We start from the raw sequence: 25,838 nt of genomic DNA, 5'->3' as shown, positions 1-25,838 counted from the left end.
ATCCCTGCTGCTTTGCAAAGCAAGGAGATGTTGCTGTGGGCTCACTATAGAGACATAAGGAGGAATTCATCAGCTTTGTGGGTTGTGATGCTCTCACCTCCTGGTTATCGTGGCAGTCACAGATGAATGTTGGTTACTGCACTCCAGGTGCCCTGCTAACTCTTTGTCCGTGGTACCTCATTTTCAACTCCTCAGGACATTGTGAAATGGAAGTTATGTCACCATCTTAGGGATAGAGACACTGAGAGTTAAACAGTGTTCGGGCAGATTGTTGAGCCAGGCTAATCCACACCTCTCTGTCTAAAACCTGTAATCCCAATACTATAATTTTGTATTTTTTGCTGGGGTAAAGTAGATTGAATTAAATTCAGATACTTTGTCTAGTTGTACTATGTCTTGTGTCTGAGAGCTGATGGTCTAGTGGTTTAGAGCACCAAGGACTGCCACTGGCCTTAGTAGAGCGAGTACTCTTGTGTATATATACATCTACGGCAAAAGGGGAATGGGTATAATTTAAAAATGGTTGTGACTGGCCATTCACTCTTTATTTAGTCACTCAAACAAGCAAATATGCACTGTTATTCCTTAGGAAGAAGTCTGTATCTTAACTTCACGGACTATAAAGATATTTAAGTTATTTTTATCAGTCATTTAACAACTACTGTTTATTGAGTGCTTTCCTTCTGCAGAAACTGGACTGAAGTTTTGTATTACTTCTTATCCTGACAGTGATGTTGGGAGGAAGGAGCGTTAGCAGTTTTTGTAAGCAAGGAGGCTGAGTATCCCAAGGTTAAGTGACTTGCCCAAAGACAGACAGTGGCTGAGTAGCTGAGTGGGGTTCTGGTCCAGACGAGTGTAACACCACCTTTCTGAAGAATCTTCTTAAGAATCTTCTTTGTTCTTTCACCTGGCTGTCTCAGGGCCTGTCCTGTGTCTCCTTTCCCTAGCTGGGGATGGAGATAAGTTAATCCTTGTAAGACACACATTCGGAAACTTTACTGCCCTCTTTAGTGGTTGCTCTGTTTTATTTATTCAGGGTCTTTTCCTGGGTGGCTGTCTATGGGATCATTTGCCAATTCTTCCCACATTTCTTCGTTGCAGTAATACTTTAAAAATAATTACAGAACAGAGTGCTCTTGCAGTACTGTAAAAAATGTGTCCCAAGTGTACTTTCTTCCTGTGAGATGTTGTGGGTTAAGTGGTAACCGTGAATGCAGTCTGGCACGTTCACTCACTGAGGCTCTGTTGCCTGACGTCTCTGGCTCAGCTCATCTGCTTTCACCCCACGATGGCCTCCCCTATTGTGTGCTTATGTAAGAGAAATTTCTTCTCCTTTCCAATATTTTAGAGAATCACAGATTGGAATCTGCCTACCAGAATCATCTAATTCTGAAAGTTTTAGTGGTGAGTATAGTTTTTATATACAAATCCATTTGAATTTTGAAATCTATTTATATTAGTTAATAGGAGGATAAATAGGAAGGCTGGCTTCTAATTTACAGTATTGGATAGTTACTATATTTACTATATTTTGTATAGGCAGGGAAGGATTGATTAAGTGAGTTTACATATGCATTCTGTAGTCTTACTACCTATGTGTGTGTTGTAAGACTTCAAGTATAGAAATTAGTAGTATAGCCAATTTCTAGTTATTTAAAAATATAATTAACGATGTTATAGACATATTTCTGTTCTCTTCCTCTTGGTGACTTCTTTGTTTCACTCTTCAACAATTCTTCCAATTCAGTTCAGTGATGGACCATTACATTTTTTGAAAGAGGTAGCATTAGATAAACCATTAATTTTGTGAAAGAAAATTTCAAAGTCCAACATTTTCTCAGTGTGTTTTAGTGGGTAGGAGGAAAGAAATGGAGAGAAGGAATGGTGTAACCTGTTTGCTCTTTGTGTAAAAGCTCACACATTTTGCCTCTTTCCATCATTATAAATAATAAATACCTACTTGGAAGCCCCTCATTTATCAGGAGATTATCTCAGCCACTAGTAACATAACTGAGGATCAAGAAAGGTGCAGAAAGAGTCCTCTGAACTCTCAACTGTACGTTACTCCTAAGAAAGGGTTCCAGAGAAACAAATTTTTGTTCCAGCTGCAGAAATCATTCTTTTTTTTTTTTTTTAGGTTGAGGGAAAATTTATTGAAATATGCTAAGTACACAAATTTTTTTTTCCAATTTATTTATTTTCAGAAAAACAGTATTCATTATTTTTTCACCACACCCAGTGCTCCATGCAAGCTGTGCCCTCTATAATACCCACCACCTGGTACCCCAACCTCCCACCCCCCCGCCACTTCAAACCCCTCAGACTGTTTTTCAGAGTCCATAGTCTCTCATGGTTCATCTCCCCTTCCAATTTACCCAAAAGCACATACCCTCCCCAATGTCCATAACCTTCCTCCCTTCTCCCAACCCCCCTCCCCCCAGCAACCCACAGTTTGTTTCGTGAGATTAAGAGTCACTTATGGTTTGTCTCCCTCCCTATCCCATCTTGTTGCAGAAATCATTCTAAGAAGCTTATTGATCTAGTTTTTCAAGCTTTAACAGATTAGAAACTACTGATAGAAAGGTGTTTAGGTTTCTGGAAGGAGGTAGACTTAGAGAGGCAAGAGTGGTAAGGAAATGGAAAATTTTTCATAAGTAGGTAATAAAAATTCAACAGTTTTAGCAATTTGGACATTAGAAAAGGTCCAAGCAGTCATACATATCTAAAAAGTCTGCGAAGTCCTCAGGCTAGCACTGGAAATAATTGATAGTCCAAATGCCAGTGTTGTCTGGCCATCCTGGAATCTCTCTGTGGCAAAGGGGAGTGCCAGGCTTGCAGGAGGGAAGCACTGCTAGTGAGGACTCTGGAGAGATCCCCCTTGCCAAGTCTACACGACTCTTCAGAAAGACAGGGGGTGCGGTGAGGTGGGGTGAGCAGGGATTGAGCCCGCCTCGGCTATCTGGGCTGCTGGTTGAGGGTGGGAAAGGCTGGTGTGTTGGAATGTAGTGGAGATGTGCTGGAACTGTCCTGGCCTCCCAAAGCAGTTGTCCTCCAGGCTCTAGGCAGGTACCAGAGTCCTCCTTTGCTCACTGTGATGTTCTTTCCAGAGTTTATGGACATGCTTAGAGAGGAGGAATAGGGAGAAACAAGTATATGCCATCTTGTCAGGACTGGAAGTCCCCTCATTACATTTTTAATGCTATATTTATAGTTTTGTTGAAGTACAGTAAAGCAGTGTGAAATCTTGCTCTCTCTCTCTCTCTCTCTCTCTTTTTTGGCAGTTCAACTTTTTGAATTGTTTTGCCTCACTTTTCTACATTGCCTTTGTCTTAAGGGATATGAAGCTGTTGCGTCAGGTGAGTGAATAGCAGAAGGTATCCATCTTACAGGTTTTAGAGGTGCTTTCTTATATTCAGGGAATGTGATTGCCTTCACATTATTATTTTTACAAATAAAACCTTACATTTTGTATCTTTCTAAGCCAACTCTAAATGAAAAACCATTAGCAATTGCACTGTATATCATACTCAACTGAAAACACTTGTAAAATTAACCATGTTGTACTGGAAAATAAACTGTTCACCTCAAAGCTTGTAAAAGCAATTCTAATGAAGAAAGTGTATTCCTTAATTGAAGTTTTGTGTGTGTCCCAGAGTGAGGGGTGATTGATAGGACTTTAAATACATTTCATTTTTAAATGAATAAGTTGTCAAACTTTTGAGACCAGCAGATCCCATGCAGTGCTTTGTCTTTTCTGCAGTGTTTAAGAAGTCTGCTATTTACTTTGGTGTGTTGCCATTCTTGGACCACAAATGCCAGGGAATGATAAATTGAGTACAAATTATTGCTATCTAAATTATCTTTTTTATAATTGATCCAGCTTATTCAATAAGTGCTATTCCTTCTTGGTTTTAATATACTGTGGTTGTTAGTAAAAAATATCAAAAGCTTAGGCTTCATAATAGTGTTTACATGAGAACTTGGGATCATTTTTTAGAAAATTGTATAATCAGAAACAAGATTTTGTAGTTATGGTTCTAACAGCCTTCATAAAGTAAAATTAAATGCTGTGTTCTTAAGAACACTGGAAATAAGTCAGTCAGAGAAATATGACCTCACTGATATGAGAAATTTGAGAAACAAGACAGAGGATCATAGGGGAAGGGAGGGAAAAATGAAACAAGATGAAACCAGAGAGGGAGACAAACCATGAGAGACTCTTAATCTCAGGAAACAAATTGAGGGTTGCTGGAGGGGAGGGGTTTGGGAGGGATGGGGTGACTAGGTGATGGACATTGGGGAGGGTATATGCTATGGTGAGAAAAAAAAAGCCAACATTACATATATTGCTACTCTTTTTGAAAATTGAAAGTTCAGAATAATACATTTTGAAATTGGTAAATTGGATATACATACTGTCTTCTGTCCTGCCTTTAGTGTATTAGTAGGGTATGACTTCTCATTTCTAGTACCTTAGAGAGTCTCTTTTTTAAATAGGAGATTAAGGGATGGGGGTAGGGGAGGACTTTTAAAATAATATAATTTTAATACCAGCAAAGGTGGTATGTGATGGAAACACTCCTGTCCATCTGGGGTAAGTTAGAAATTGACACAGCATTTCAGCAAACTACTTGGGCAGCTTTGCCAAGAACCTTAATCCATCCCTAGTAGATCATCAGAGATTGGGCCAAGAATCATGGTACACAGGCATCCAGGGGGCGGTATTTATAGGAGTGAAGGTTGGGAATAATACAGTCAACAACAGTCTATGGGCTACTTGTATTTTTACCTGTGACTGGAAAGAAATATCCTAAGATGTTAGTTAGCATGGTTGCATCATGCATGTGGAATTATGGGTGACTTTTTCTCTTTTCTAGGTTTTCTATAAGGAGGGAGGATGTATTTGCTTTATAATTTTTTTTAAGTTTTGCCAAACTACTTTTCTTTTTTCAAAGTTGCCAATATCATGTAGATTATTATGTTGTAGCAAGGATGAGATGACAAAAAACACAATTTTAAGTAAAATTGTTCCCCTGCCAACTCATAATTGATTTGTTTCTTATTATAATCTTATTTATATTACAACTTTTTTGTATTTTAGTATGTCTTAACTAAAAAAAAGTGTAAATTGGAAACATTATTCTAGCACCTAGCTTTTTCAATCCTAGTTTTTATTAATAGTGTACTATTTGTTGAAGATTCCATTTTTATTTACTGCATGATTATACAGATTCCATACAAGCTACATTGTCAAATTCCATCTGTGTGTTTCTTTTTAGAGCTTGGCTACTCTCCTTATTACCTCCCAGATCCTTAATCAAATTATGGAATCTCTTCTTCCTTACTGGCTCCAAAAGAAGCACCATGTGCAGGTGAAGAGGAAGGTGCAGGCCTTAAAAGCTGACATTGATGCTACATTATATGAACAAGTTGTCCTAGAAAAAGAAATGGGAACCTACTTGGTAAGTTTGAATATTGCTGAATTAACCATTGACTCAAAGGGAATGACAGTCATACACTGAGCGCAACAAATGTGTATACACTCACTGTCTCAGATGTGGCCACTTTCCTGCCAGTGTCCTCACCAAGAGCTATGTTAAAGCTTAAAAAAAAAAGGTGGAACTGGGCATTGAAATGTTGCTGTATTCCATCTGAATTTATGCCTACCAGCAGCAGAGGGAGTTTGGCCAGTTCTGTTGCCACTCTGCAGAGGCTTGAGGGCCATTGCTGCAAATATGCTGGAGCCCGGGAGGGATGAGAAGGCTGTGGAGAGGCAGCACTGGCTGGCTCAGGGTGCTGCCGACACCTGGAGGAGACTCAAGCCTGCAGCTGAACTGGAGGTCCTATCTGCAGATTCATTTCTAGCTTAAATTACTTAGTGGCATGGTAAATATGACAGAGCATGTCTGAGTTCACCAGGGATCTGGCAGTGTGGCCACTTGTAACAGCGAAGCATCTAGCTTCTGAGACCCGCCCATACCTTCAATGGGCAAGGGGTGTCGGGCCCCGTCTGCCCCAGGTCACTGTTTCTGTATCATATACCTTCCTTCTCAGCTTGGGACTCTCCTGAGGGAGACAGACCCTGCAGTGGTTCATCAGGGAGGGTCCGTTACTGGCAAACTCTCTTAGTCTTGTCTTCCATCTTGGTGAATCGTCTTGTGAGTTTCTCGGCTCACGTGCCTCTTTTTCTGATGTGCATGCGAGTTTTAGTTGATACGTCCATCTCAAGGAGGAGTATATTCTCTCTCTGCCCTATTCTCTCTCACTTTTCCCTGCCTTGTTTTCACAACTGTCCCATGAGCTGTTAAGTCCTTAGTCCAGACCCGGGCATTTGTAGCCCAGAGCTGCCACCTTGTGATGACCTTGGAGATTTTGGAGAGCCAGTAGGTAGTGTGATGTTGACCCAAGCTGCAGTTCCAGAGCAGCAACTGTGGCTTTTTGCAACTCCCTTTCAGGGACAGTGGAACACTGTCCTAGCTCCTGGTTTTGTGCATATGGCCTTACATTTTTGGCACTTCATGACATCTGATAATACCTTTATGAAGGAAGGTAAGATAAGCATGGCTTTTCCAGTTATGTGGCACTGGAGTGGGGTACCTTTGTCCCCTGCCCTACAGATGCAGATCTAGCTGCCACTGTTGGCCAGGCTCCGGCTTACCACCTTGCATTCTGTTCCATTTCTCACCTGTGCAGCTGTTTTTCTAATTTTTGAGTGGTAATATGCCTGTGATGAAAATACATGTATACACACTAGCATTTTCTATCACTGCTCTTTGGGAGAGAATGTGATTCAGAGTATAAATTTATAGCACACTTGACCAGTAACACGATTTATGCTTATTGGTGAAGTGTCAGAGAAAACACAGGAGTGTGTGTACACATGCACACACACAACACAGAGGCATGTGTACTCAGGACGAGATAAAGGAACACATTTGCACAGTGGGATGCCATCATGTCTGAATTGGTTGAGGGCTAGCTTACTGTGTCCTAAAGACTCCGTCTGGTTCACACTGCATCCGAATCCTTTCCTTGCTTGTTCTGGGGACTGGTATTTCTGAATGTATATATTTTTCGTCTTTCCACTCTTTTATGGAAGAAACCAGTAGTCTTTCCCCGCCAAGCTCTTTATTCCTTAGCCTCTGCATCTCCTTTCATTTTTACATGCCTCTTTTCCCAGGGCTCACCTGGAGCTCCCACATCTCCCATTTCCCCTTCTCCCTGCCCCACCTGTCAGCAGACCCTTGTCCCAAACCAAGCAAACCTTCACATTCTCCTGTTTGTGTCCTGTCTTTCCTGCCCCTCACAGTTTCTTGAAATAATTCTCTATATTATTATCATCTCTACTTCCCTACTTCTCTTTTTGTAATCAGTTAGAATCTGCTTCCATCTCTTTTTCTTCCAAATTATTTGGGCAAACAACATCATCCCCTGAAGTACTCCGAATCAAATTCACACTCTTCTCTAGACCCGTTTCTTCTCCTTTCCTCCTGGCTCAGTGAATGATACATCATAATTCAAACAATGTGCCCCTTACCCCAGAAATTTTAATTCATCTAAGAATTGTAGAATCTTAGACCCTGCCAGAATCTTAGACCTTCCTTTTTTTGGCACTTGATGACATCTGATAATACCTTTATGAAGGAAGGTAAGATAAGCATGGCTTTTCCCATGTTAATAAAAGGCAAATGAAGTTCTATGTTCTTAATCACTTGGTCGCTAAAGCAGGAACAAAATTCAAGACTCTGCTTTTCCAGTTCAGTCTTCCTGTCATTGAACACAGGTTCTCTGATGTGATGTAAAGGAAGGAGAGCACTAGTTTCTCTTGCAGTCCTGGGTCTGTGCGTGAACACTGGGTTTGGCAGTGCTACTCCTCGGCTTGGTTGCAGAATCCTGTGTGATCTGATATGTTTCGCCCTCCTCCTCTCCTATATGTCCCCCTCTACTCTCTTCACTGGACTGACAATCCAATATATGTTATTTCAACTCTCTCCATATATTGGGAGAGAGGGGACATGTTTTTTGGTCACATTTGATCTAGGTCATTGTTTCCCATGCACTGATCCTTCCCTCTTGATGTATTTTTCTCCCCACTGACATCAGTGAACTTAAAACTGTGTTTTCTGTAAAGCTCATCTTGACTGCTACATGAGAATCTAAAATAATATTACCAGGTTTTGGGGAAAAAAAATCAATACAACTGAAACACAAAAAACATTGTAAAAGTAATACTTATTATGCACTATGGGAAACTTGGATAATGCAGGACAGAGTAAAAATTATGGAAAAAGAAAACCTCCATAATGTCCCCACCAGGGGTAATCTGCTAGGGTCTTCTGACCCTGCTGTCAGCCATAGGGTAAGGCTGAGTCGTGCCTCGGTCTGCACTGTGCACCACTCCCCCTCACCTGTGAACAGCCAGTTCCCATCCACCTGCATAGCTGCATGAGTATGAATTTGCATGGCAAGTACTCCAGTCAGAGCAGCATATTGCTGCACAGTAAATGAGCTGCCTTCTAGTAAGACAGACATTAAGAAATTTGCTAAAAACATAAATGAGTGTTACTCTTTACACTGAACGTTTTTGTCTTAGAAAATGTACTTACTTTTCAAGAAGTATTTTATTGTTGTTAATGTTTTTATTTACATGAATCAATGAGACTTTTTTTTTTTTACAGTTTTGAGTTTTAATTTCAAATATGGTAAACATCATTAGGTAGAACTCCTACAAACAAAAGGCCTTTGGTGTCCTCAGTCATTTTTTTTTAAATTTAATTTTATTTTTTCAGTATTCCAAGATTCATTGTTTATGCACCACACCCAGGGCTCCATGCACTACATGCCCTTCTTAATACCTACCACAGGCTTACCCATCACCCTACCCCCTCCCCTCCAAAAACCTCAGTTTGTTTCTCAAAGTCCACAGTCTCTCATGCTTCATCTCCTCATCTGATTTCCCCCATTTCACTTTTCCTTTCCTTCTCCTAATGTCCTCCATGTTATTCCGTATGCTCCACAAGCAAGTGAAACCATATGATAATTGACTCTCTCTCTGCTTGACTTATTTCACTCAGCATAATCTCTTCCAGTCCCATCCATGTTGATACAAAAGTTGGGTATTCATCCTTTCTGATGGAGGCATAATACTCCATTGTATATATGGACCACATCATCTTTATCCATTCGTCTGTTGAAGGCCAAGATGACTCTTTTCACAGTTTGGCAGTTGTGGCCATTGCCGCTATGAACATTGGGGTACAGATAGCCCTTCTTTTCACTACATCTGTATCTTTGGGGTAAATACCCAGTACTGCAATTGCAGGGTCATAAGGGTAGCTCTATTTTTCATTTCTTAAAGGAATCTTCACACAGATTTCCAAAGTGGCTGCACCAACTTGCATTTCCACCAACAGTGTAAGAGGATTCCCTTTTTTCCACATTCTCTCCAGTACTTTTTATTTACTGTCTTGTTGATTTTGGCCATTCTAACCGGTGTAAGGTGGTATCTCAGTGTGGTTTTGATTTGCATCTCCCTGATGGCTAATGATGATGAACATTTTTTCATGTGTCTGTTAGCCATTTGTATGTCTTCTTTGGAGAAGTGTCCATGTCTTCTGCCCATTTTTTGACATAATTATCTGATTTTTGAGTGTTGAGTTTGAGGAGTTCTTTATAGATCTTAGGTATCAGCCCTTTGTCTATAGTGTCATTAGTGAATATCTTCTCCCCTTCTGTGGGTTGACTCTTTGTTTTGTTGACTGTTTCCTTTGCTGTGCAGAAGCTTTTTATCTTGGTGAAGTCCCAAAAGTTCATTTTTGCTTTTGTTTCCTTTGCCTTGTCCTCAGTCATTTTTAAGAGTTTAGAGCTTCAAAGACCAAAAAGCTTGAAAACTGTAAATCTGGGATAACCTCCCTGCCTTTTTTGTTTTTCAAGGCATTGGGTTTGGTGCAGCCAGTTGGTCCCCTTGTTTCCTGGTAAGATTCAAGCTTAGCAGTTACCGAAGGTACCATTATTATACCCCATTAGGAGGCATGATGTCAGGTTGACCCCCGCGTGGGGCCACCTTGTTCTATCCCTTGATTGACCTGATGATAAGCAGATTGTAGAGGCGGTTTTTCACTTTGTAATGAATCTACTGCTAGATACTTTGAGACTTTCCTGTTTCCTTTTATTGGTACCCTTAAAAAATAGTTTTTAATTGGTTGTTGCTAGTACATGGGAATGCTGTTGATTTTTGTATGTTTTATCCAGCAACCTTGCTGAATCCTGCCATTATTTCCAATCAACTTTCTTGGATTTTCATGTCGACGGATATTTCAACTGTAAATAAATAATGACTGTTTTCTTTCTTCCTTCATCTTGATAGTTATTGTCTTTTGGGTTCACTAATATGTTCAGTATAATTTGGACAGAATTAGTTACAACAGGAATCTTTCTCTTGTTCCTGATTTTTTTTTCCCCTCATCATTGAGAGTCATGTCACATGTTTCTGGTAGATAACTTTTTATCAGTTTAAAAATGGTTCTTTTCCTGTATTTACTAAGAGTTTGTATTGTGAAGGATGTTAAATTTTATCAAATTCTTCATTTATTTCTTCTTTTGAGATTATCATATTAAATAAACTGTTTTCTTTTTTTAATATTTTCATTTACAATAATAAATTTCCTAATGGAATACCATGTTACATTTAAATGATTAATTCCACTTGGTATTTTTAAATACATATTGTCATATTGAATATGTCAGTATTTTATTTAGGATTTTGTGTCACTTAATAATTTTCCTTTCTTGATCGCTGAGGGCAGGGTACCCATGTTATTTATCATGGTAGCTCTTAGCAGGCATTCAATATAATATGGAATAAGGAACAGTTTTAGGAGAAGAATGGCCAGCCTTGATGTCTGTGTGCTGCTTACTGCCCTCAGTATACTTTTTCTTTGTCCTGCACTCAGCGTAGGGAACTCTCAGACATGGTGTTTCTCCAGGGCTAGTTTGAGGAGCCAGTGGGATGGATCACCTGAAACCTGAAACTTTTTTTCATTCATTTAATAAGTAGATGTGTAAAAGTAGTTATAATTTCATGGCAAGTATTGTTAATGACCTCTTTGTTTTAAAAATTTTGTAAGTTTGTCTTGGTTGGTCCTTGCTAACTTGCAGCTAATAGGGTAGAGTGTTTCTTAGTTAATGTATTTTTGTTTATGTATGCAGTTATTTACTTTGTTGAATTTGCATTTTTTTTCTTTCTTGCTGTTGGGAGTATGTCCCTGATTTGCTAAATTTACTGGCTTTAAAGTGCTCAGTAGTGTTAAGAGTACTGATAAAGTGTTAACATGTGCATACGACACTCACTTGATGTGTGAGATAGAAACAGAACGCGTGGTGTGCTGCTGTGTGGGGGTAGGGACTCCCTGGGTGCTGTATGCTAAAATGCCAAGAAGACTTGGGCATGCCTTCTGGAGGCTGCCTAGTGGCACATCCAGGAGAATTTGTCTGTGCATCTCTGCAGAGGCCCAGCCTTGTACTGTCGGAGCTGAAACAGTGGTTTTGAAAGCCAAATGGGGGCTATCAGGATTTCTTAAGACTGAATTGTGGTAAAAATGGCTTAATAGCTAAGATTTTCACTCTTTCCTAACTCTTGATTTCTACACTTTTCAGAGAGATGAATTGATGCTATATCGGTCGGTATATTTTAAAACCACATCTATATGCTGCAACACAGCATAAGGAAATACATAGAAGCAAATGCAACCAAAGAGTGGTTTAGAAACTACTCACCACTGAATCTCCAGCTGAGCGCCAACCCCCCGCCTCTCTCTGCCTCACCTCACCCCCAGCCCAGCTCCAGAGGCACCCATGAGCCTTGAAAATAGCCAGAGACTAACTCAGAATCCCTGGGTTCCTGCTTTGTCCACATACCCAGAGCATCTGGAGGAAGCACGTTCTGCCATTCCCAGTACTTATGTTTGGGTATTTTCTATTTTAGTGAAATACGAAACAAGAAAAGAAACTGACTAGGAGTGGAATCTGACCTACACTAAGCTCAGCTACTGAGCCTAATATACGTCTTGGTGAAAGATGGACTCTGAGATACCATAATAATAATTATAATAACTCATTTTAGAATTATTCTATATAATATAGAATATATAGAGAATATAATATAGAATATTTAATAATATATAAATATTTACTTATATATTTTTATGTAATTTATCAAATTTATGTAATTTATTTATATAATTACATACTCTTTTTTTAAAGATTTTATTTATTTATTTGACAGAGAAAGAAGGATCACAAGTAGGCAAAGAGGCAGACAGAGAGAGAGTGGGAAGCGTTCTTCCTGCTGAGCAGAGAGAGCCTGATGCGGGGCTTGATTCCAGGACCCCAGGTCATGAGATCATGACCTAAACAGAAAGCAGAGGCTTATTAGCCCACTGAGCCACGCAGGTGCCCCTATAATTATATATTCTATATATGATCTCTATATATTCTAGATATAATCTATCTAATTATATGTTCTATATAATTCTATATAATTACATATTCTATTATATAATGCCTATATTATATATAATTTTATATATTATATAAATTAATAATATATAGAATATATAGTATATATGTATATATACTATCTCTAGTATATAGTTATACATATATTTATATTTTATAATATACAGAATATATGTAGAACATATTATAGAATATATACATATAAAATACTTGTCACAATATTTTACTTAATAATTGCTTTAAAATATTGTGACAAGTACTTTTACTAGAGCTGGAGTTGTTGCAGCCTGTGCACTTGGATGGTCATGAGGAGGCCTGAGGGTGCTGGAAGTAGGCAAGCCTGGCCTTAGGCCTTACAAGGGCTGGGTCTGCCACTCAGTCACTGCATGGCATAGAGCACTGCTTGGCTTCTCTGGGTCAGAATAAATGTGTGTTGTGAGTAGCAGGCCTCGAGTGAGGAGTTTGAGTAGCATGTCACTGGGTCCTGGAGAGTTGTAATGTCACTCAAGTGGCAAGTGAGAGTCACCAATGCCCAAGCATCCTACTTCAGTGAAGGCTCCTTTGTCCAATTATTAAGTAACTAAATAACTTAACTCATACTGATATTTATGTTTCTCCTCCACCAAGCTGAGGGCATATAATGATTGTTGCCCCTTTCTTTCTTTAGACTAAATCTATTAAATCCTATTAGCAAGGTTTTTAAACATAGTTTGAGAAAGATTTCTTCTTGCTTCTGTGGTTTCCCCACTTTCTGCTGTGGATTTTCTCGTTGGCCTCTTTGGTATATCTGCTGCTTCTGACGGTGTGACTCTCAGGAGGTCCTTGTTACTACCAGCTTTTTTTTCTTTACTTTTTAAAAAATTGGGATCTAATTCACATGCCATAAAATTCACCATTTTGAGTCAGTACAATGTAATGATTTTTAGTGAATTCACAAGGTTTTACAACAATGACCACTAAGTCCAGAATGTTTCCTCATCCCTGAAAGAAACCCAACACTCATTAAGCTGTCAGTCCCTACCCCAGTGTCTGGCAACCACCAGTGTGCATTCTGTCTCTGTGGATTTTCCTGCTGTATGCATGTCATGTACATGGAATCCTCCAGTATGTCGCTTTTGTGTCTAGTTTTTTTCACTAAGCATAGTACTTTCAGGGTTCATCCATGAGATAGCATTTATCCATACTTCATTCCTTTCTATGGTTGGATAATATTCCCTTGTATGAATATACTACATTTTATATATTCATTCATCAGTTAATAGATATTTGGGTTGTTTCCACTTTTTGGCTGTTAGAAATAATGCTGGTATGAACATTTGTGTGCAAGCTTTTATTTTATTTATTTTATTTTATTTTTTTTAAAGATTTTATTTATTTGTCAGAGAGAGGGAGAGAGAGTGAGCACAGGCAGACAGAGAGGCAGGCAGAGGCAGAGGGAGAAGCAGGCTCCCTGCCGAGCAAGGAGCCCGATATGGGACTCGATCCCAGGACGCTGGGATCATGACCTGAGCCGAAGGCAGCTGCTTAACCAACTGAGCCACCCAGGCATCCCGTGTACAAGGTTTTATATGAATGTATGTTTCTTATGAACATATGTTACCATAGGCTAGGTCATATGTTCACTCTCTGTTTCACTTTTTGAGGAACTGCCAAACTATTTTCAGAGGCCGTGGTACCATTTTACATCCCTGCCAGTCCACTTTTTTCTACATCTCTATCAACACTTGTTATGTAAGATTTATTTATGAGAGAGACAGCCACCCAGACGTCCCTCCCCTTTTTAAATGATAGCCACACCTAATACATGTGAAATGGTATTTCATTGTGGGTTTGATTTGCGTTTTCTTTCTTCCTTCCTTCCTTCCTTCCTTTCCTTCTTTCTTTCTTTTTAAGATTTTATTTATTTATTTGATAGAAATAACAAGTAGGCAGAGAGAGAGGAAGGGAAGCGGACTCCTTTCTGAGCAGAAAGCCCAATGCAGGGCTCGATCCCAGGACCCTGGGATCATGACCTGAGCAGAAGACAGAGGCTTTAACCCACTGAGCGACCCAGGTACTTCTGATTTGCATTTTCTTAATGCCTAAAGATACTGATCATCTTTTCATGTGCTTTTTGACCATTTTGTCTCTTCTTTGGGGAAGTACATATTCATATTCTTTGCCCATTTTTCATGGATTATGGGTCTTTTTATTATTTCATTGCAAAAATTCTTCATATATTCTAATATAAATTTCTTTCTTTCTTTTTTTTTTAAAGAGCGAGTGTGAGAGGGATGGAGAGAGGGGGCAGAGATGGTGGGAGAGAGAGACTCTTAAGCAGGCTCCCTACCTAGCACAGAACCTGATCAGGGCTCAGTCTCATCACCATGAGATCATGACCTGAGCTGAAATCAAGAGTTGGCTGCTTAACTGACTGAGCCACCCAGATGCCCCTGAATATAAATTTCTTATCAGCTATATGATTTGCAAATATTTCTTATCGTTCTGTGGGTTAGCTTATTTTCTTGAGTGTCCTTTGATGCATAAAAGTTTTTAATTTTGATGGAGTCAGATCTCTCTCTTTTTTGTTGCTTGTTCTTTTGCTGTCATCTCTAAGAAACCATTGCCTTATCTAAACACAGGAAGAGTTACTTACTCCTATGTTTTCTGCTAAGAATTTTATAGACTTAGCTTTTACATTTAGGTCTGATCCATTTTGAATTAATTTTTGTAGATAGTATGAGGAAGGAGTCCAGATTCATTCTTTTGCATGTGGATATCCAGCTGTCCTACCACCATTTGTTTAACAAAATAATAATTTTTTTCTTCATTGAATGAGCTTCACACATTTGTTGAAAATTGTAAGTCTATAGATATATGGATTTGTTTCTGGACTCTCAGTGCTATTCCTCTACATGTCTATCCTTATGCTGGTACTACACTGTCCTGATTACTGTAGCTTAGTAGTAGGTTTTCAGATCAGGAAATGTAATTTCTCTAACTTTGTTCTTTTTCAAGATTATTTTGGCAATTCTGGGTCTCTTACAGTTCCTTATGATTTTAGGATTAGCTTGTGCATTTCTTTTAAAAATGCAGTTGGAAGTTTGATTGCATCGACTCTATTCATCAATTTGGGGAGTATTTCCATCTTAATATTAAGTTTTCTAATCTGTAAGCATGGATTGTCTTTCTGTTTATTTAAGTCTTTAATTTCTTTCAGCAATGATTTGCGGTTTTCAGTGTACAAATCTTGCATTCTGTTAAATATATTATTAAGTGTTTTATTCTTTTTTTTTTTTTAAGATTTTATTTATTTATTTGTCAGAGAGAGAGCATAAGCAGGCAGAGTGGCAGGCAGAGGCAGAGAGAGAAGCAGACTCCCCGCTGAGCAAGGAGCCCGATTTGGGGCTCAATCCCAGGAACCTGGGATCATGACCTGAGCTGAAGGCAGCAGCCCAACCAACTGAGCCACCCAGGTGTCCCCTAAGTGTTTTATTCTTTTTGGTACTACTGTAAATGAATTTTTTAAAAATTTCATTTTGAGGTTGTTCATTGCTGGTTTCTAGAAATACCACTGATTTTTGTAGGTTAATCTTATATCCTGCAACTGTACTGAAGTTTATTATTAGATTGCTTATAATTAGACCTAATAATCTTTTGGGGGGAGTTCCTTAGGGTTTTTTGGTATGTAATATCATGTCCTGGGCAAATAAAAATAGTTCTACGTTTTTTCTTGTTCTGGATGGCTCTTATTTCTTTCTTTGCCTTATTGTTCTGGTCAGAACCCTAAGGACAGTGTTGAATAGCAGAGTTAAGAGAAGACATTCTTGTCTTGTTCCTGATCTTAGGTGGGAAGCTTTTAATTTTTCACCATTAAGTATGATGTTAGCTGTGGTGATTCATAGATGCTGTTTATCAGTTTGAGAAAATTCTCTATGATTACGATTTGTTGAGTGTTTTTATCATGAAAGGGTATCGGATTTTTTTTTTTCTGTATCCATTGAGATTATTATATAATTATATAAAGATATATATTTAGGGATCTCTGGGTGGCTCAGTTAGTTAAACATCTGCCTTTGGCTCAGATCGTGATTCCAAGGTCCTGGAATCGAGTCTCACATCAGGCTTCTTACTCAGTGAAGAACCTGCTTCTCCCTCTGCCTGTTACTCCCTCTGCTTGTGCTCTCTCTCACTCTCTCTCTCTGACAAATAAACAAAATCTTAAAATATATATATTTATTATATAAATTATATATATCAAATTTTGTTGTGTTTATGTATTTCCTTTTGCTTGCTCTAGATTTAGTTTACTGTTGTTTTACTAAATTCGTAAGGTGAAAATTTTAGTTGTTTTGAGATCTGCCTTTTTTTTTTTAATGAAAGCCTTTATACCCATGAACTTCTATCTGAGCTCTGTTTTTACAGCATCCTATAAGTTTTGATATATTGTATCTTAATTTTCATTCATTTTAGTATTTTCTAATTTTCTCATGATTTCTTCTTTGACTTATTGTTTTTAGGAGTATGTTGGTTAATACCCATACAATGTGTGAATTTCCCAAATTTTCCTCTGCTATTGATTTCCACTTTCATTCCATTGTGGTCAAAGAGTATTTTGTATGATTTGTAAGCCTTTCAGATTTGTTGAGAATTGTTTTATGATCTAACATCTCATCTGTCCTGAAGAATGTTTCATGTGTACTTGGGAAAAATGAGTATTCTATTGTTGAGTTCAGTGTTATGTAGATGTTGATGTGGGGCTGCAAGTGAACAGTCAAGAAAGAATTGCTTCCTGTCCACAGGGACAGGACCTTTGGGCAGAAGAAGTTGCACTTTTGCTTAATGAATCTGGTGGTTATATGCTTAATACTCAAGGAGGAAGGGACATGTAGGGAGTGTTAAATCGTAAATGTTTCTTCAGTGCTCGCTTCGGCAGCACATATAGTAAATGTTTCTTCAAATTCCAGTCTTGACATTACTTTGGCAAATTTTTCTTGTGCTTATCAATCAATTTGACTGAGATTAACTATCAGTGAGATGTACAGGTAGTCTTGAGATCCTTTAAGAATGTAGCAACAAGCACTTAATTTGGTCCTTATCAAACTTATGCAGGCCATAGGTCAACCTACTGGGCTAAAGGTGAAATTTTTCTGCTTCTGTCCCTCATCACATGTCTTTAGGTCTCTCTTTTTGTGGTGGGGAATGCTTTGAGCACTAAACCAGGAAGTTTAAAATTGTGCCTTAACATTCCCTTCCTGCTTATGCAGAGGTGAGATCTTAGACAGAGCCTTCTAAGATCTTTCCTGAGATTATGCATGATCCTAGGCATGTGCCTGGTTGTCTAGGTTTCCAGGAAAATGTTGGAACTCTTCAACCCCCTGTGAATGTCTCTTTCCTCATCTTGCCCTTTTGAGCTCCCTGGCTAGTCTCTTGTTTGCCCCAACTGCTATCCATTACCTCAGGTGGACTGATGTTTAAAAATTCAGCTGCCATACCCAGGGAGAAGCCTTTAGCACTCAATGAGATTTGATGAAGTTGAATAAAGATGAGCCTTTTGAGTGAGGTTTTCTAGGGTCCTACTAACCAGGTCATATAATGATATCCCTTTGGGAGTGAGGCTTTCAAAGATCTCCAGGCCCACCTTGCTCTCTCTGGTCCTGGGAATGCATGCTGTTTTTTTTGTTGTTGTTGTTTTTTTTTCCCAATGTTCTACAGAGCTAGGGAGTAGGAGATGAGACTAGAATAACTTAAAATGTCAGAAGATTGAGATGTTTGTTATGACTGTATGCAGCCAGAATTGCTACAAGCCTTTGGATAATTTCCAGAGTACCTGAAAAATTGATTCTGACACATTTTGCCATCTTTTCTATTCTCATGGAGGGGCAAAGTTCTGGAGGTCCTTACTCTTCCATTTTCACTGACATCACTGATATAGGAAAGACATTAGTTTCGAAGCCAACAGCTAAGAAAGAATTTTTGAGATGTCTTTAGGGCAAAAAGGTGGTTTTATTAAAGCATGGGGACAAGATCCCTGGGCAGAAAGAGCTGCACTGAGGGGATGAGGAGTGACCCATTATAAACTTTCAAATTGGAAGGGGGTTAAGGATAGCATAAGCCTTTTATGTATTTTGGAAACAAGGTTTTCAGGATCCTGAGGGGGCTAGCTCTTGTTAAGAAAAGGCCATTCATTATTGTTTAGTAAGCCTTCAGTCATTAGACCCTTCAGATATATATACTTGGATCTTAAGCTTGGAGGATGATTGCCAACATGTATCTTGGCGGGGAGGGGGGAGAGTGGTGAGATAAAGGAAGTTTCCAAAGGAATTTTTATGTTAAAGTAGACTTTACAGCATTCTGGGGGCTTGGGCCTGATGTTGCCTTTTGCCCTTAGCAAAGTATTAATGTCGAGGCAGCTTAGTTCTTAGAGGAAGGTCACTCTGCTTGTTTTAAGCACTTGTCAATGGGCTGTAAGTAGTGAAGAAATTTAATAATTTTTCTTTTGCCTTTGTTTCCCACATCATCACCACCTCAGTTTTTTATTGGAAGGTCAGGGACTGAGATTCTGGGGTACCCATGGTGTGAGGGGGCAGTCATGCAAGATTTTTTTAATTTAATTTAATTTTTCAGTGTTCCAAGATTCATTGTTTATGTACCACACCCAGTGTTCCAAGCAATATGTGCCCTCCTTAATAAGATTTCTAATGGTGATATTGAATCATTTCTTTTCAGTTGATCAAGAGCAAACATCTTTAGCTTTGCTGTTATTATGTAATAATTCAGTGATTTGGCACAATGAAACGAGTAGCTAAATCATTTTTTCATTCTTTCAGGAACTTAAATATAAAATTGCTTTTGAATTTATGTAAAATCTGTTGTTGAGAAGAAGAAATTGAACGGAATTCTGAGATTTTTTTTTGGTTGGAGGCCAGTGTCTTGGGTAGTATAACATTGTTCCTGTTATATGATATTAAAACAATGCCTTTTTTTCTTGTGGTTTACATTTTCAGGGTACCTTTGATGATTACTTGGAATTATTCCTTCAGTTCGGTTACGTGAGCCTTTTCTCCTGCGTTTACCCATTAGCAGCTGCCTTTGCTGTGTTAAATAACTTCACTGAAGTTAATTCAGATGCCTTAAAAATGTGCAGAGTCCTCAAACGGCCATTCTCAGAACCTTCAGCCAATATTGGTGTATGGCAGGTAAAAATTTATTCCTTTGGGGGAAAAAATTAGCAAAATGGGACCTTATGATTAAAAATAAAAGTGCTCAGGAGAGATTTGGAAAAATTGGATGTTATCCTGTTTATTTTTATTAATTCATTTCTTTGGCCACAAACAAGCTGTGTGACTTCACATAGTTACTAACTTCTTCTGGACCTTGCTTTTCTTGTTTTTAAAATTAGGGATGGGGCGGGGGAGGTAAATTATAATTTTTATGACCCCTTTCAGACGTAAAATTCTAATAGTTTTCTAGGAAAGTAGCCAGCTGGGATTTTACCCACTGGATGATAAAGAGGCCCTCCCACTGCAGTGTCAATGCAGATCATGTGGGGAGCCTGGACTTCCACACTTACCCAGGAATAATGAGGTTCCCTTTCTAGTTTCTGCTGCAGTGATCTCAGATAAAGCCTAATGGCGAGTCAGACATTTCACCACCACCCAGCACAGCAGAGGCCACATGGGAGTGTACATGAGCCATTTGTACCCCTCCAAGCAAAAGAGATATCAGTGGGGAGGTTAGTGGGAAGCCAGGACTCTGATCCCTGTCCAGTAATAATAAGGATCCCATCCCCCACTTTGGGTGTCAGTAGTGTCCAAATGGGCAACCTAACAAGATGTCACTTCTTTCCCTGCTGGAGTGATGTCAGAGGAACCAACTAAAATAAAAGTTTTAAATAAAATGTAGAATCTTATAATACCCAAAATGTCCAGGGTTCTATTAAAAAAACATCATACCAAGAACCAGGATGTTACCCCCCCCCAAAAAAGGTGATATAGTCAGTAATTGCCACAATCAAGGTATCAGATGTTAGAAATATCAGACAAATATTCTAAAGCAGCCTTGATAAAATGAATACATCTAAAACAGATGGAAAAATAGAATATCTCAGCAAAGAAATAGAAGATATGAAGGAGAGGCAAATAGATATTTTAGAAGTGGAAAATATAATTAAAATAAAAAACTCAGGGGTGCCTGGGTGGCTCAGTGGGTTAAAGCCTCTGCCTTCGGCTCAGGTCACGATCCCAGGGTCCTGGGATCGAGCCTGGCATCTGGCTCTCTGCTCGGCAGGAAGCCTGCTTCCCTTCCCCTCTCTCTGCCCTCCTCTCTGCCTACTTGTGATCTCTGTCTGTCAAATAAATAAATAAAATCTTAAAAAAAAATAAAAAACTCAGTGGATGAGTGCAGAAGCAGAATGGAAGGAGTAAAGATCAGAAACTGGAAAACAGTGCAATAGAAATTATTCAGTCTGAATAGCAGACAAAAATAGCCAAAGTAAATACAACCTCAGAGACCTGCATGACTCTAACAGAAAATCTAACATTCCTGCTGTCAGTATTCCAGAAGGAAAGGAGAAAGGAGGAGCTAAAAAATATTTGAAGTAATAATGGCCAAAACTTGTGATTTGGCAAAAGAACTAAAACTACAGATTCAAGAAACTGATTGAATTGCAAATAGAATAAGCCCCCAAAGTCTGTGCCAAACACATTGTAACTAAACACATGAAAGCTAAAGACAAAGAAACACTTGAAAGCACCAGGAGAGAAATGACTTGTTACCTACTATAGGGGAAGACAATTAGAATGACAGCCAGTTTTTCATCAGAAACCATGGAGGCTGGAGTCAAGTGGCATAGTATCTTTTAAGCACTTAAAGAAAAGTTCCATTAATACAGAATCCTATATTCAGAGAAAATATCCTTCAGGATTAAAAAGAAAATCAAGACACTCTTAGGTGAAGGAAAACTAAGATAATTTGTTGCCAGAAGACCTATCCTAAAAGAATAGCTAAAAGAAACTCTCTAAACTTAAGGAAATGATAAAAGAAGGGACCTGGGAGCATTGGGAAGAAAAACCATGGTAAGCAAAAATACAAGTAAATATATTAGACTTTTCCTGTCTTGAGTCTCTAAAGTTATATATGACAATTGAAATAGAAATTATAATACTATCTAATGATTCTAAATATATGTGGAGACAATACTAAGATACTTTACGGAAAGGTAAAAGGAGGTGAGGTTTCTTTATATCACTCAAACTAATAGATGACGTCACAAGTAGACTGATTATTTATAGGCGGTCCCCAACTTAACAATAGTTCAAATTACGATTTTTTGACTTTACAACAGTGTGAAAACAATATGTATTCAATAGAAATCATACCTCATCTTTAATTTGGATCTTTTCCTAAGCCAGTGGTATGCAGTATGATCCTCTCTAATGATTCTGGGCAACAAGCTGAATAGTCATAAGGGTCAGTAGCCGATACACCTAGAACTGTCTGTACCCACACAACCATTATGTTTTGTTTTTTTTTTTTAAAGATTTTATTCATTTATTTGACAGACAGAGATCACAAGTAGGCAGACAGGCTGGCAGAGAGAGAGGAGGAAGCAGGCTCCCCGCTGAGCAGAGAGCCCGATGCGGGGCTCGATCCCAGGACCCTGGGATCATGACCTGAACCGAAGGCAGAGGCTTTAACCCACTGAGCCACCCAGGTGCCCCACAACCATTATGTTTTTTACTTTCAATACAGTGTTTAACAAATTACATGAGATATTCAACACTTTATTATAAAGGAGGTATTCAACTATTCAACACTTTATTATAAAGTAGGCTTTGTGTTAGATGATTTTGCTGAACCATAGTCTAATCCAAGTGTTCTGAGTACATTTAAGGTAAGCTAGGCTAAATTACAATAATTTGGTAAGTTAGGTATATTAAATGCATTTTTGTCTTACAATATTTTAAACTTATAGTGGGTTTTTTGGGATATAACTCTTCAATCAAGGAAGATCTACATAGATGCACACATAATATAATATGAAATATATGTAATATATAAAGCATATCTATATAATCATATATGTATGTAATGTAATACCTAGAGCAACCATTACAAAGCTACAAAAAAGATACATTCAAAAACAGATAAATCAAAATGTAGTTCTAAAAGATGGTCAAATAACCCACAATAAGGCAGGACAAGTAAAACACAGAAATGAAAAAAACAGAAGGAACAAATGGAAAACAAAGAAACAGCAAACTAAAGTCCTAACATATCAATAATTATATTAACTGTAAAAGGTCTAAAGATACCAGTTAAAGACTGATATTGGCAGAGTGGATTAAAACACATAACCCAACTATATGCTGTCTGTAAGAAATTGAGTTCAAACATAATGCTATACGCAGGGTAAAGGTAAAAGGACAAAGGAAAAAAAAAAACCCATGTATAGATCTGTTAATCGGAAGAAAGCAAGAGTGGTTATAATAGTATCAGATAAAGTAGACTTCAGAACAAAAAGAAATTAACAGAGAGGAACATTCTATGATGATAAAAGGGTAAAATTACCAAGAAGACATAGCAATCTTAATGTATATGCCCTGAGCAGCAAAATTTTAAAATTATGTGAACCCAAAATTTATAGAACTAAAAGGAGAAATAGATAAATCCAGTGATAGTTGGAGACGTCAACATTCCTTTCTCAACAGTTGACAGAAAAAGAGCTAGAAAGGCAGCAAGGGTATGGAAGAACTCAGCACCATCACCGTCATCAGATAACAATCTAATCCATGTTACAGAGCACTCTGCTCAACAATAGTAGGGTACACATTTCAAGTCCTTACAGAACATTCAAACTGGGGAAACAAACTTTAGAAATTGAAATCATATATAGTATGTCTCTGACTACAGTAGAATTAAACTAGAAATCAATAACAGAACGATAACAGGGAAATCTCTAAACACTTGAAGACTAAATGACACATTTCTTAAATAATCATGGAGTCAAAAGAAAGTGTCAAGTGAACTCAGAAGACTCTGAAAACGAAAAGACAGCATATCAAAGTTGGTGAGACATAGCTAAAGCTGTGGTGACAGGGAAATTTGTAGCACTAAATGCATACATTGGAAAAGAGGAAAATGTTTCAAACAGTAATCTAAACTCCTACTTAGGAAACTGGAGACAAAGAAACAAAACCAACAGAAGCAGAAAGAAGAAAATAATAGAGTACAAGTCAATGAAATGAAAAACAGAAAAATAATAGAGAAGATTAATGAAATTAAAGAGTTGATTCTTTAGAAAGAGCAATATAGTTGATAAACCTCCAGCAGGACTAAAGCAAGAAAGAAGAAACAACCATTATAAAAATGAAACAGCAGATATCACTACAGACCCTTCGGATATCAAAAGTATAAAAGGGACTATTACAAGCAACTCTACACATATAAATTTTTTAAAAAGATTTTATTTATTCATTAATAGAGGGAGAAAGAAAAGCAGGCTTCCCGCTGAGCAAGGAGCCTGGTGTGGGACTCGATCCCAGGACCCTGGGATCATGACCTGAGCCGAAGGCAGACGCTTAACCAACTGAGCCACGCAAGCATCCCTATACATACAAATTTGACAACTTGGATAAAATGGACCAATTCTTCCAAAACACAGACTACCACAACTCACCCAATATGAAGTAGATAATTTGAGTACCTCCATAACTGTAAGGAAATTGAATCTGTAGTTACAAATTTCCAAAAAAGAGATGCCCTGGCCCAAATGATTTTACTGGCAAATTCTAATTTAAAGAAGAATTAGCACTGATTTTATACAATTTCTTCTAGAAACAGGACATGGGAGTATTTCCCAATTCACTTTATGGAGCTGGTATCAGTGTGATAGAAAACCAGAGAGAGTATGAAAAAGGAAAACAACAAACCAATATCCCATGTGAATAAATATATAAAACATCTTAATAAACTGTTAGCAAATATAATTCAGCAATCTATAAAAAGAGGTATGGACCATGACAAGTAGGATTTAGTCCAGGGATGCCAGCTGGGTTCAATATAATCTACCATATTCATAGTCAACATAGTTATATCAATCAATAGATATAAAACATTTGACAGAATCCAACATTCATTTTTGAAGACTCAGAAAAATAGAAATGGGGGTATTTCTTTAATTTGGTAAGGAACATCTATTTTTTTTTTTTAAATCTAAAGCTAGCATCATACTTCTTGGTGAAAGACTGAATGCTTTCCTTATAAGATTAGGAACAGTGCAAGGAAATCCACTCTCACTACCCTTATTGAACATAGTACTAGAAGTTCTAAGTAGCATAATAAGGCCAGTGATACCTCCAGTTTACCAGTGAGGTCCCTAGCTGACCTCAAGTCATTATATGCAATATATATTAATTCATTATATGCATTAGTGGACAGTCACACCAGTGGAACAGAATAAAAAGTCCAGAAATGCATTATATGATATGGTGAAATCTCAGTTTAGTAGAGGAAATGACTATCCATTAATAGCATTGAAATAACTAGGTCTCCAGATAAGGGGGGAAAAGTTTACTCTTCTAAAATTACAAGATAACAGGACAGGACTCAGAATGGGAGAAAATATTCATAAACATATGTCTTCCAGAGGACTTGTATTCAGATTAAGAGCTCTTAAAACTCAATGAGGCATTTCAGCCAATAAAAACATGGATAATGATTTGAAGAAGTACTTCACCAAAAAATATGCAAATCATACAGTATATGACTTCAATTATATGACATTCTAGAGCATACAAACTAATTCATAATGACAAAAAGCATATTAGTGTTTGGGGCCAGGTTTGAAGAGAAGGTTGGATTACAAAGGGTCGTGAGGAATCTTTTGAGGAGAAGTGGAAATATTCTGTATTTTGTGGTAGTGATTTTACAGGTAAATACAACTATCAGAACAATAAAGTGTATACCTTCAATGAATGCAGTTTATCACACAAATTTAACTCAATATTGCTGTATTTGAAAAATCACATTTTTTGATAAATATATTAAAAGTGAAGGAAGCCAGGCACTCTTATATGCTACTGACAGGAGTGCAGCTTGGCATTATTTATCAAAATTATGAATGCATGGTACCTTTGACTCAGGTAATCCATGTTTAGGAATTTATCATAATTTCACACTTGTTAAATCATGTATTTACATGATAACTAATTGGAGCATTGTTTGTAACAGCAGCTAATGCCTACTGATAAGGAAGTAGTAAAATAAGTTCTGGTACATCTATGCAATAAAATATTTAAGCAGTTGTGACAAAGAATGAAGGCATTCTTTGAGATCTGACA

The 25,838-nt window shown here is 37.9% G+C and overlaps 1 protein-coding gene across 6 annotated transcripts in view; it reads left to right on the top strand.

The window, feature by feature from the left end:
- ANO10 (anoctamin 10) overlaps positions 1-25,838 on the top strand; it is a 247,735-nt gene that overhangs the window by 42,415 nt on the left and 179,482 nt on the right. For 5 of the 6 annotated variants that reach the window (XM_044252830.1, XM_044252829.1, XM_044252825.1 and 2 more), the window contains 4 exons: positions 1,349-1,404; positions 3,282-3,356; positions 5,280-5,462; positions 19,503-19,694. In XM_044252830.1, the coding sequence (XP_044108765.1) occupies positions 1,349-1,404; positions 3,282-3,356; positions 5,280-5,462; positions 19,503-19,694 (506 nt within the window). The remainder of the gene's footprint in view (positions 1-1,348; positions 1,405-3,281; positions 3,357-5,279; positions 5,463-19,502; positions 19,695-25,838) is intronic. The other variant, XM_044252826.1, reaches the window with a different exon arrangement.

This window comes from Neovison vison, chromosome 6, assembly GCF_020171115.1.
Source record: "Neovison vison isolate M4711 chromosome 6, ASM_NN_V1, whole genome shotgun sequence".
In the NCBI taxonomy this organism is placed as follows: domain Eukaryota; kingdom Metazoa; phylum Chordata; class Mammalia; order Carnivora; family Mustelidae; genus Neogale; species Neogale vison.
Note: the sequence above shows the minus strand (reverse complement) of the source record. Positions and strands in the feature narration are given on the sequence as shown.